General features: G+C 38.1%; 1 protein-coding gene across 2 annotated transcripts in view; it reads left to right on the forward strand.

Moving 5' to 3' along the window:
- IQCB1 (IQ motif containing B1) overlaps positions 1-13,654 on the forward strand; it is a 64,840-nt gene that overhangs the window by 39,739 nt on the left and 11,447 nt on the right. For both annotated transcript variants that reach the window (XM_044252240.1, XM_044252241.1), the window contains one exon: positions 5,507-5,638. In XM_044252240.1, coding sequence (XP_044108175.1) covers positions 5,507-5,638 — 132 coding nt within the window. The remainder of the gene's footprint in view (positions 1-5,506; positions 5,639-13,654) is intronic.

Consider the following 13,654-nt stretch of genomic DNA (forward strand, 5'->3'; position numbering starts at 1 on the left):
AAAAAAAAAAAAAAAGCTTAGCACACAAGGCTACTAATTTCATTTAATGACCATCTGTTATTCACTTATACCTATTAACTTTCATATTAGGATTTCAGGTCCTATAGCATTTTAAGTCATTTATTGTTGAACTTTGGATTAATTTCAGTTTTTCACAATGATAGATTTTGAATAGTCTCTTTGTTAATTCTGTGATTAACATTTTACGAAGATTACGAAAAGCCATTCAAAATATAGGATAGAGTAAGTACTACAGAAATAGGAAGAGATTTGTCTGCTCCATTCTTCTTCCTTATGCTTTTTCTGGTGATGTCAGTCTATATGTGCAACAAACAGTCCTGTACCATCATCAAGCCACAGCTATACCTGCATTTTACCCTCAGCTAAACAGGGCCATCTAAGGATTAACCCATGGATACCAGTGTTGGACATACTTCTTTTAGAGGAACCCTTGGGTCCTTTCTAATACCTTTACCTCATGGCTACGTTTGTTTTTTTGTTGTTGTTGTTGTTTTTAAATTTTTTATTTCTTTTCAGCGTAACAGTATTCATTGTTTTTGTGCCACACCCAGTGCTCCATTCAATCCGTGCCCTCCCTAATACCCACCACCTGGTTCCCCCAACCTCCCACACCCCCCCTTCAAAACCCTCAGGTTGTTTTTCAGAGTTCATGGCTATGTTTCTTAGATTGGAATTACTACCTTGCCTATTTAGATATGCTCAAAATTTTATGAAAGGGTCCTCTACTCTCAAATGAGATACCCCTGTTTGTCCACCATTCCTTAAACAAGCACAGAGGTCATTGTAGGAGGATATTTTAAGGCCATGAAGATAAAGTTATTTTGGCTTTCACACTTTTCTTTGGCATAAGAGGAAAAAGATTAGTCACATCTGTCTCTTCTCTCTCCTACCCGAAAGGAAAATGGGTCTCCATTTTAAGTACCAAAAGGCATGGGTCAAGGCCATGTTTTTAGTCTTTGCAGCTCACTGCTAAAAATAATGGTGAAGTCAAAGCAAAGCTAGCCAAAAATAGAAAGGTAAGAAGAAGATTCCTTTCAAAGAGGGAAAAGAGAAAGAAAAATTAATGAAGTATAGAGAGGGAAGAAAAATGAAAATAGTAGAAAAAATTGGAATAAGGCAATCAGTGGTCAGTAAATGACACATTTTGCTACATTTGAAGCATCATTTTGTAAGACATACTATAGACCTGCATATAGACTGTGTCCAATACAGTACCCACTAACTGTATGTGACTACTTGAGTACTTGACGTGTAGCTAGTTGAAATTGAAATGTGCTACAAGTGTGAAATGCCCACCACATTTTGAAGACTTAATATGGGAGTATGGAATACTTTATTATTATTAATTTTTACATTGAATACATGTTGAATAATTTACATGTATTTACATATGTTGAGTTTTAATATATTTACCTAACCCAGTATATGCAAAATATTAATTTCACCTGTTTTTGCCTTTTTTATATGGCTACTAGGAAATTTAAAATTACACATGTGACTTCCATTATATTTCTTTTTTGCACTGCAGTTGATCTTGGTGAGAAAGAAAAAAGGAATAATTCATTAGTTTCACTGAAAGTAGTAGGAATATCATTTCACTGAACTTGCCCCTGAGAAGGAACTGGTTTTTACTATTTTTGACAGGAAACTGGAACTGGAACAAAGACGAAAACTGTTGTTTACCTTTCTCCTTCCCTTATTTTGTGCAAAAGCCGAGGCATTTTTTTCTCATGTAGCTAGAAATTGAAAAAAAAACCCTGTGTAAACTTGCTAATTTCAAATTATACATCCTTAGCATAGACAACTTGGAGTTCTCTTTAGTGGCATAGTGTTGAAATTAGATTTGAAGAATTGGCTGCATTTTCCCTTTTAATGCTTTAGGATATTCTTCTCTTGCTTTCTCATCTCTTGAGGTCGGAGGGAAGGTGATTGTTGCTGGTGTCCGGTCTCTAGGGCCAGAATGATGGCAATTCTTGCTACTTGATTATAACAGAAAAGTATTATTGCATTATTATACATATCCATCATAGACCACAAAAAACACTTAGTAAAACAAACCATTAACAGTTAAGAAAATAAAAAACGGGGAGAGGAATATAATTTTAGAGACTTCTGAAATGACAAAGAATGAAGAAAAGGCCCAGGTGGGCTTTTTTGATACAGCGACAAAGATTCCTCTGTTCTGGTACTTTAATTCTGAAGTTCCCAGCATAGCATGATAAGCCAAAGGTGGTGCTAAAAACAGGAGGTAGAGGAGAGAGAGAAAGAGAAGCAAGGAAGAAGAGTCAAGTAAAGGGAAGAATGCAAGGAAAGGAGAGGGTCTCTCAACAGGAAGATGCAAGCACAGTTGAAGTCTCTAGTAATATACTAAAATAGGGGTATTAGGGAAATTTTATAAACTGAGTGAGAAGACCTCCAGCCCTGTTATTCCGCCCCTCTGGCCCCATAGGTCCCAGTGTGCTGTCAGCTAGGCTTATCTCCTGCAAACTGTAGGTTGAGAGTATTTTCTTTGAGAAATCTGAGAAGAATGTTACAAGTACACTCACAATGGGGTACTTCAAAGAAACAATTCAGTTCAATAGTTCTGTGTTGAAGTATTGTAGAAAAACCTTACCTACCTGCCCAGGATTTCTAAATACCTTAGAGCTTACTTTTAAATATTAGCTCAAAGTATCATTGGATATCTGAGAAAAGCTGAGCCCAGAAAAAACAGAATAAAACTACTTGGTGGAAATAGAAACATTGCAGGGATGAGAAAACTTTTTACAAAATCTATTATTTCCTCGGAACTAAGAGAGGATAATGCATGAAACAAAACCAAGATGCTATATAAAAGGGAACAAATAGAATAAACATTGGCAGAAGAAAAAAATGAAAGACGTAATAAAAGAATGAGGGGGGAAAAGTTTGGGAAATCCAGAGAGCAGGGCAAAAAGAAAAGATAACCAGTCCAGTTATTTGAGACAAGGGACATTCAAACATTTGAGACAGGGACAGAAAAAAACCTGAGAGGAAATCAAATAATTCAGGATTTCCCAGAACTGAATGTTATGAGTTTTAGGTTAAAAGGACTGGCTAAATGTTTAATGTAAGGATAGAAGCACACCCACATTTTATTTTACATTACTATGAAATACACTGGTGACACATATACTTCTCAGTAGCAATACTGGAAGCTAAAATGTATTGGGGTAAGGCTGTTACATATTTGAGGGAAAATGATTTCCAACTAGAATTCTACATGCAGCCACACCATTGGTTTAAGGTAAGGGCAGTCTAAAGACATTTTCATGCATCACAAAGTCTTTAAAAAGAAAAAGTAACCCAAGAAAAAAGGACAGTGTGGAATATAGGAAAATGCAAAGGAAAGATGAAAAGTAGTCACCTAAATGCTGGTGAATAGGGATCTCAGGATGATACCTATGCATCACACATAAAGAAGAGTCAGTCCAGGGACACCTGGGTGGCTCAGTGGGTTAAAGCCTCTGCCTTCGGCTCAGGTCATGATCCCAGGGTGCTGGGATCGGGCCCCGCATCGGGCTCTCTGCTCAGCAGGGAGCCTGCTTCCTTCTCTCTCTCGCTCTGCCTGCCTCTCTGCCTACTTGTGAGCTCTGTCAAATAAATAAATAAAATCTTAAAAAAAAAAAAAAGAAGAGTCAGTCCAGATTTGAGCAGGCCAGAATGCTCCAGAAGATGTATGTCTAAGAAAATAAATTTGATAGAATGCCTGATGTATTTTAATGTATTAAGCATTAGGATAGTTTAGATACCTAATAAGTGATAAGTGCATAGAAAAGTAAGCACAGGAAAACAACAGTCTTAGAGAAAATAAAAAATGTGCAAGAAAGGAAATGTAAATCATATGCTATATCCTGTAAATCAAAATTGAATGGCCTGTATATAGTCATAATTATGACACACTGAACATTGATTTAACTAAATTTTTAATAATATTGGATGTTTGGGGATACAGAAAGTATGTGGGAGGGCATGTAGTGAAAGAGTCTTGTATAACTTTCTTCATATAAGAAAGTCAGTAGATAATACATATACCTGAAAAATGACAGAAAAGTAGATGGACAGAAACATCAAAAGAAAAACCTGAAAGAGTTAAAGTTGTTGTCTTTGAGGGAGGGGGCAGAGAACTCTGGGGTTTTTTTGGTAATACTTAAAAAACCGACACTTATTTTATTTAAAAAAAAAATTTTAAGATTTTACGTATTTATTTGACAGAGAGAGAGACAGCAAGAGAGGGAACATAAGCAGGGGGAGTGGGAGAGGGAGAAGCAGGCTTCCGCTGAACAGGGAGCCCGATGTGGGACTCAATCCCAGGACCTTGGAATCATGACCCGAGTCGAAGGCAGCCGCTCAACCGACTGAGCCACCCAGGGGCCCCAAAAAACTGACACTTTAAACAATAGAATTACATCTATGAATTTTTTTCTGGAAAGCGCTGTATAGTAAAATATTTTACACTTTGTGAGCCATGTAGTCCATTGAAACTCTTCAGCTCTGTGGTTGTAGCACAAAGGAAACTAGGCAATACATAAGTGTGAAACATTAATATGTTATTTGTAGACACTGAATTTTGAATTTCATATAATTTTCACATGTCACAGTATATTCATTTCCTTTTTGAACTTTTTAACCATATAAAAGTACAAAATTATTCTTAATACTCAAGCCATATAAAAATGGGCAGCAGGTTGAATTTGGTTGTGTACCATAATTTTCCAACCTCTTCCTTAAAGTGATGTGAAATAGGACTTTGATGAAAATAAAAATTATAAGGAAGGGAGAAGAGTGAAAAACAATTGGCAGAATAATTTCAAATTTTCTCCAAATCTTGCCTGTTTCAAGACTTCTTTTATTAGTTCTTTCTGAAAGACATGAGGAAGAACTATCAGAAACTACATTCATCAGTTTCCCATACTTTGCAACTGTATAATATCTTCTCATTTACTAAGCTTTTTCTTACATACTGTCCCTTGGATCCTCACATTTTTCTAATCTAAGTAGAATTGCGGTTTGTGTTTTCTCTAGACATAGGAATCCATCCCGTGGAGATCAAGTGACTCAATCAAAATCATACACAGTTTATAAGAGACGAATATTGAGACAAGAACTTATTTCCAGTTTTTTTCTCTTTATTGCTTACTATACTATGCCCCAAAGCATACAGTTTATAAGGAACTAGAATTGAGAGAAGAACTCACTTCCTATTTTTTTCCTCTTTTTTGCTTTCCATACAAACAATACATGAATATATACAATACATGAATATATCCTTGTAAAATATTAAAACACTACAAAAGAATATTATTAAAAAGTCATTGTCCTCCTTCACTCCTGTCACAGTCCCATCCTTCTCCCTATGTACACTCAGAGTTAACAACTGTTATAATGTTGTTGCTACCATATGTTGTAGAAGAAAATAGTTCTGTTAGCCAGGAATGAAAAATCACAAAACTTCTTTTTGCCCCAGACTCTTAAATTCCTAGAGAAGTGTCGTAAGAAAAAGAAGCTATTTGCTCCCTGGCAAGGACTTCAAGATCTCACTGATGCACGCAGAGTTGAACTGAAACAAAAAGTGGATGACTATCTCAGAAGACATCCGGTATGTAGGCTTCTGTGCCATGATATCAGTATTATATTTTTCCAGTGCATGATATTCATGTGTTTGTGTGTTTCTGTTGATATAAAGTAATACAGTGGCTTTACCATAGAGTTAAAAGATTTGGAATCTTTTATAATTTTATGGGCCATAGTATAGTCAGTAGGGAAGGAGAATGCTTCAAATTGGTTATTTCCTACAGTGTATCAGCAAGACATGGTCATTGCTTTTTTCCAATAGTATGTAAAACTACTGACTGTTTTGAAGCTTCCATAACAAGTATATATAGCTTCCAATCAGTATATATTCATTGTTAATGTGTATATACCCAAACACATGAAATATATATGTGGGAATTGACATCTGCTATTAATGAAACCATTAGTGAAACCCCAGTAGCTAATATAAAACATTTGACTATTTGCTTCTTATGATTTTATCACTGTAAAACTGCTAACACCTTTCTCCCAATAGAAATGTCGTATCTTTTACTTTCTATGATCACAGTACTACAGATCAGGTATTATTTGCTTCTCCCTTCTGAGTCCTTTTTTTTTTAAAGATTTATTCACCTGTGTAATAGAGTGCACGCAGGATATTGGGGTGTGGGCAGAAGGGGAGGGAGAGAAGCAGATTACTTGCTGAGTGCAGAGCCCTACATGGGCTTGATCTCACAACCCTGAGCTCATGACCTGAGCCAAAATCAAGAGTCAGATGCATAACCAACTGTACCACTCAGGCACTCCTCCTTTCTGAGTTTTTTATCTTATGCTCCTAAATGTCTTTGGAGATCATTTTCCTTTCTCTTTTAGCGTAACTCGCCACCCTGTCATTAATTTTAATAACCTGTATTTCTTCCAGTTATCTCCACTTTTCTTTTGATGCTTTTTCCACACTTCCACACCTCAATAATTTTATGGGTAAAGTTGGGAGTTTATACATTTCAGCCATTTAGAATTCTTACTGCCCTCATTTGAACTAACCGCTCATAAAAGTGCCATTTGGTACTTTTCACAACCATTTTCTTGTACTTCTACTGTTTGTCTCTGGGTTCTCTCTCTGCCTCCTCCCTGGCCCCGCCTCCCCACATACACACTTTCTCTCTGACTCTGTCTCCAAAATCTGAAGGTTCTGGGTGACTAATGTTGGAGTTTAAGAGTAATGTTAGGTAGTCCTATAAATCACTGTTTCATTCTTGCAGTGCTCCCAAAACTAGAGAGCTTTATGCAAACAAACAACCCCCCAAAACCCAGAAAAAAACCTTATATATAGCTGAACATGTGTCTCATAGATAAGCACTGGAACACAGAGCAGAATTGAACAAGGTCCAATTGAAGAGGCCTGAATAAGGCCTCCTATGTTTCCCTTCTGCTAATCTGAATTTAAGAACCCATAAACTAATGTAAGCCTGTGAAGAAAAAGATGACAAGCCTGCCCTTTTAAATCAGACCCTCTGTGGTTACCACATAGAGATAGACTAGAAAAAAGTTCTGACTTCTACTCTAGCCAAGATGGAGTAACGGACACTGAATTTTACTTCCTGCCTGAAACAGCTGGGGGAAAAAAAGATAAAATACATGAAACTATGGTTTTTAAGACCATGGAAATCAGACAATGAAAGTTAGTAATTCCTGAGAGGAAAGATGGAGTAAAAGGGGCTGGATTTAGGATTTCTGCCTGAAACAACTGGGAAACAAAAAAGATGAAATATATGAAACAACAACTTTTAAGACCATGGACATCAAACAAAAAAGGTTAGTAATTCTTGAGAGGGAACAAAGTGTTCCCTATGATGGCCCTCACTTATTGCCCTGAGAGAGTTTTCTAGGTCACAGCACAAGAAGGAGGGAAGAGGAGGAGACCTTTGGCATCCCTGTGCTAAGGATATAGAACTGAGAATCTGAGAACAAGGCACTAGATTTCATAGGACAGAGTACAGAGTGAAAAGATCTACAAAGAGCACTCCAGATATCTGCAGAATATTCCCCTTGAATATATTTCAGGAGTCTGATTAGCACATGTGTATAAGAAAACTATCTAAAACCAAGGGAACAGTCATCTTCAAAGATAAGAGGGAACAATGCCTGGTATTCAACACAGGTCCAAGAATAGCATATGCTCCCATCACACAGACTGGAAAAACTTAATTCACAGGGCATCAGAAGAGTACCTAGGAAGGTCTTGCCTTAGTAGTAGAAAGTCAGTAGTGTGGACTGATGCATTCTGCTTAAACAAATCATAAATGTAAGAGCCAAAAAGACTTTTTAAAATTATGTAATTTAACCACATCCCAGAAAAAGACTCAGCAAGGTAAAAGTTACTGTGTCTTGCAGCCAATTAAAGACTAACAGGCATATATAGAGGCAGGAAGACATGATCCATGTTGAGGAAGATACTTAAACCAATCTGGAGACTACACAAATGTTAGAATTACAGAGAAGGACATTGTTCATATATTCAAGTTTTAAGTAGGGATGTGGAGGATAACAAAAATACCCAAATCAAAATATCAAATCAAATACCCAAATCAAACTTCCAGAAATGAAAATTTCAGTGTTTGATATGAAAAATGTACTAGATCATTAGTAGCAGATTAGATATTGATGAATAAAATATTAATACAGTCAAAGGTAGAGTAGTATATATTATATAAAACGAGACACAAAGAGAAAAAAAATTTTTAATTGAAAAGAACATTTGTGATCTATGAGATTTCAAGTGGCCAAATAAATGAATAATTGGAGTTTCTGAAGAAGATGGGGAGAAAAAATAATGCCCCCAAACTTTCCAAACTATAAATTTACCCCCAAGTCCAATGAAGGCATAGGCACATGAAAAAAACCCTATGCCAAGGCATATGATAATCAGAGTCCTCAAATCAGTAATAAAGTAAAAATATTAAAAATAGAAAAACAAAAACATCATGTAAAGACAGAGATAGAAATAAATTTCTCAGGAGGAACAGTGCAGGTATGAAGACATCTTTAAAATTTTGAAAGGAAAAAATCTATCAATGCAGAGTGCATTACCTTGAAAAATTATTTTAAAACAAAGACAAAATAACTTTTTTGGACAAACAAATGATGAACTACTATGTCACCAGCATATTCAAACTATCAAAAATATTATATCCTTTAACTTATTAAAGGATTTAAGATTTTTCTCAAAAATGATACTAGGAAAATGATGCCACAGGATGTCCCAAATTAAGAACACTAGATATGGTAACAACATGGGTAAATATATGGTTTTTCCTCATCATTTAAATCTTTATAAAATATAACTGATTCTTTAAACCAAAATATCATCAAGTGTTCTGTAATGCATATAGAGAGTAAATATTTCCAGTTTTGTAGATGTTATAACCTTTATTGCAATCACTCATCTCTGTAGTTGTAGCTTAAAGAGTTAGAGAATATGTAAACAAATACGTGTGGCTGTATTTCAGTTAAATTTCATTTTCTTTTTTTAATAAAGATTTTATTTATTATTTATTTGACAGAGATCGTAAGTAGGCAGAGAGGCAGGCAGAGAGAGAGGAAGGGAAGCAGGCTTCCCACTGAGCAGAGAGCCCGATGTGGGGCTCGATCCCAGGACTCCGGGATCATGACCTGAGCCAAAGGCAGAGGCTTTAACCCACTGAGCCACCCAGGCACCCCTAAACTTCATTTTCAAAAATAGTTGGTTTTAGTTTGGTTGTTGTTGGAAACAAAAATAATAGCAATGTTTAATGGTGTTTGTAACATATTTAGCTACAATAGTATAAAAGCCAGAGGGAGAGAAATTAGATGTGTACTATAGAAACATTTTTTTCTATATATGAAGTGAGATGATACTACTTGAAAATAGATTGATAAGTTAAAAATGTGTACTATGAATCCTTAAGCTACCAATATAATTAAAAAACAGAAAAGTTACAGGAAATGAAACTATAAATGAGATGAAATTGAATAATAAAATATAATTGATTAATCAAAGAGAAGGCAGAAAAGAGGAAATCTAAGGAAAGTGATGGGGAAAATGAAAAACAAATATGACCATTGATAGGACCATTATCAATAATTATAATAAATGTAAGTGGTCTGAATACCCCCAATTAAAAAGCAGAGATTGTCAGATTAATTAAAAAAGTTAAGACTTGATTATGTGTTGACTACAAGAAGCACACTTTAAATATGAAGAAATATAAAGAGTAGAACAAAATGTACAAACATAAGTGAAAAGAATTCTGGAATGACTATTTTAATATCAAAGTAGATGTCAGACCACTATTAGCAGACTGTTACCAGAAGTAGAGAAAACAATTTCTGATAAACGATAAAGAGTTCAATCAAAAGGACATAAGAATCGTAAATGTTTATGCACCTAATAACAGAACTTTAAAATACATGAAGACAACATGGATGAACCTCGAAGGCATTATGCTAAGGGAAATAAACCAGACACAAAAGAACAAATATTGTATGATTCTACTTAGATGAGGTACCTAGAATAGAAACTGAAAACAGAATGGTGGTTTTCAGGAGCTTGGGGTGGGAGAATGGGAAGTTAGTGTTTAAATGGTATGGAACTCAGTTTGGAAAGATGAAAAATTTTTGGAGATGATCATTGTATTGGTTGCACACAATGTGAATGTATTTAATGTCACTGAACCATACACTTAAGAATGGTTAACAGGGGGAGGCCTGGGTGGCTCAGTTGGTTAAGCAGCTGCCTTCGGCTCAGGTCATGATCCCAGCGTCCTGGGATCGAGTCGCACATCGGGCTCCTTGCTCGGCAGGGAGCCTGCTTCTCCCTCTGCCTCTGCCTGCCATTCTGTCTGCCTGTGCTCGCTCTCTCTCCGTCTCTCTCTGACAAATTAAAAAAAAAAAAACAAAAAAAAAAACTTAAAAAAAAAAAAAGAATGGTTAACAGGACAAATTGTATATATATTTTGTCACAATGAAATACATGAAGCAACAATTGATAGAATTATGATAAAAGAGAAAACACAGTTATAGTTGGAGATTCCAATACCCATCTCTCAACAGCTTATGCAATAAGTAGGCAGAAAAGCAACAAGAATGTAGTAGACTTGAACGACACTATTAAACATCTTGACCAGACTGACATTTTTAGAATTCTTCGTGGAATGACAACAAAATAAGCATTTTTCTCATGTGCACACAGAATATTTATCAAGGTAGACCATGTTCAGTGCTATAAAACAAGTCAATAAACTAAAAACAGACTGATATCGTACAAATAAGTTCTCTGACCGTAATGAAGTTAAGTTTGAAATTAATTACAGAAAGATCTCTGGATATATCATCCCCAAATATTTGGAAACTAAACAACATACTTCTAAATAACTAAAGGATCAAAGAAGAAATAAAAGGAGAAATTAAAAAGTATTTCAAACTGAATAGAAGCACATTTCAGAACTTGTAGATTTCCCTAAAGCAGTATTTGGAGGGAAATTTATGTTGCTGAACATCTATATTAAAAGGCGGCTCGGGGGGGACAAGATGGCGGGGTACTAGGAAGAGGCGTCTTTTCAGCTGGTACCCCAAAGTGAGCTGATTACCTACCAAAGAACTCTGATCACCCATGAAATCAGCCTGAGATCAGAATTATACACGTCTGGATCTCTACAGGGGCAGAAGACGCCAGTGAGCAGGTAAAGCGGAATGGGAACAGCGGACTGAGATCGGAAGATAAACAAAAGGGGGAGGGAGCCACCAGAGGCGACCGGTGGGAAAGTAATACCCCGATACGAGCGAGAGTGCCCTGCGTCTGGGGACCAGCATTAACTCGGAGACTGGTTGAAAGCACTCCAAAAGAGCAAAGGATCGCGGGGGCAAACTGTGGGAATCGGGGCGGCTAGGGACAGGGGCTTGAGTCCCCGGTCCCAGACGGCCTCCCCGGCGCGGAGGCAGAGAGAGTGCGGCGGAGAAACCGGCTCCTGGTCCCTAAGCCGCCAGCGTGCCCCAGAGCGCGGGGTTCCGGCTCCTGTGAGGGGATGGGAGCCGGTCTGCAGAACGCGCGCTAGCCCTACCACAAAGCTTGAGATGCGCGTGCACGTCGCTCCAGCTCTCCTGGGTTTCTAAGGCCCTGGGGCGCTTCTTGACCCGGGCCATTGTTTCAAAGTCTAAGCCTCGCGCCCGCGAAACTCTTCCCCGGACAGAGGCGCGCAAAAGCCCAGCCTGCGGCTTACGGACCAGCGCCCCGTTCTCAGTGCCCCAGACGCGCGCCCGACCCACAGCCGCCTCTGAAAAGAGGTGCGCGCAAGCCGGGCACTCCCAGCCCCGGCCAGCGGCAAAATCTCAGTGTGCGATCGCTGCTTGGAACCTCTCTGGCGGTCAGGAGCTCCCAGACAGCCGCCACTGCCTTGGCTTTGGGGACGAGCAAAAGATCCTGCGCCCCCAGGGTCTTTAACTTGGAACCTGCACTGCCAGCATCCAAGGGGGAATTTATTCAGCTTCTGCACCCAGACTGAGGCTTCTGAGACGGAGATCAGGAAGTGTTCCAGGGTGCACCTTGACTGCACCAGAGTTGATACATCCAGCTACATCTGTTCAGTCTTCTCCCACCAAAATGACTAGGAGGAGGAATGCCCAACAGAAGAAAAATACAGAGGATGGACCTTCCGCAACAGAGCTAACGGCTATCAACATAGACAATATGTCGGAAAGAGAATTCAGGCTAACAATTATCCAGGCAATAGCTAGGTTGGAGAAAGCCATGGATGACCAAACAGAATTGATTAGAGCCGAACTGAAAGCGACCAGACAGGATGTTCACAATGTTAGGGCGGAGCTTAAAGCTACCAGGGAGGAGGTCCACAATGCTCTCAATGAGTTCCAATCCAATCTAAACTCTCTCAAAGCTAGGGTAACTGAGACAGAAGATAGAATTAGTGATCTGGAAGACAAACAGATAGAGAGAAAGGATCAGGAGGAAGCCTGGAACAAACAGCTTAGATCCCACGAAAGCAGAATTAGGGAAATAAGTGATGCCATGAAGCGTTCCAACGTCAGAATTATTGGAATTCCTGAAGGGGAGGAGAAAGAAAGAAGTCTAGAAGATGTCGTGGAACAAGTCCTTCATGAAAACTTTCCGAATCTCGCGAATGAAACCAGCGTTCATGTACTAGAGGCTGAACGGTCTCCACCCAAGATTATACACTCCAAAAAAACATCACGACACCTGATAGTCAAATTGAGAAATTATAATTGTAGGTATAATCTCTTGAAAGCCGCCAGGGCAAAGAGGCTCCTTACTTACAGAGGGAAGCCCATCAGAATAACGTCAGACCTGTCCACAGAGACCTGGCAAGCCAGAAGAGGCTGGCAAGATATATTCAGGGCACTAAATGAGAAGAACATGCAGCCAAGAATACTTTATCCAGCAAGACTGACATTCAAAATGGATGGAGAGATAAAGAGTTTCCAAGACCGGCAAGACTTAAAAGACTATGCAACCACCAAGCCGATACTGCAGGAAATATTAAGGGGGGTTCTATAAAAGAGGAAAAATCCCAAGAATAGCATTGAACAGAAATATAGAGACAGTCTACAGAAAGAAAGACTTCAAAGGTAACTCGATGTCAATAAAAACGTATCTATCAATAATCACTCTCAATGTGAATGGCCTCAATGCACCCATAAAACGGCACAGGGTTGCAGATTGGATAAAACGACAGGACCCATCCATATGCTGTCTACAAGAGACCCATTTTGAACCTAAAGATACACGCAGACTGAAAGTGAAGGGGTGGAGAAGCATCTTTCATGCCAATGGGACTCAAAAGAAGGCTGGGGTAGCGATTCTCATATCAGATAAATTAGACTTCAAACTAAAGACTGTAGTCAGAGATACAGAAGGACACTACATAATCCTTAAAGGGACTATCCACCAAGATGATCTAACAATTGTAAATATCTATGCTCCCAATATGGGAGCAGCCAATTACTTAAGAAAACTGTTAATCAAGATAAAGAGTCATATTGATATGAATACACTAATCGTAGGTGATCT

The sequence above is a fragment of the Neovison vison genome, chromosome 6, assembly GCF_020171115.1.
Source record: "Neovison vison isolate M4711 chromosome 6, ASM_NN_V1, whole genome shotgun sequence".
Classification (NCBI taxonomy): Eukaryota; Metazoa; Chordata; class Mammalia; order Carnivora; family Mustelidae; genus Neogale; species Neogale vison.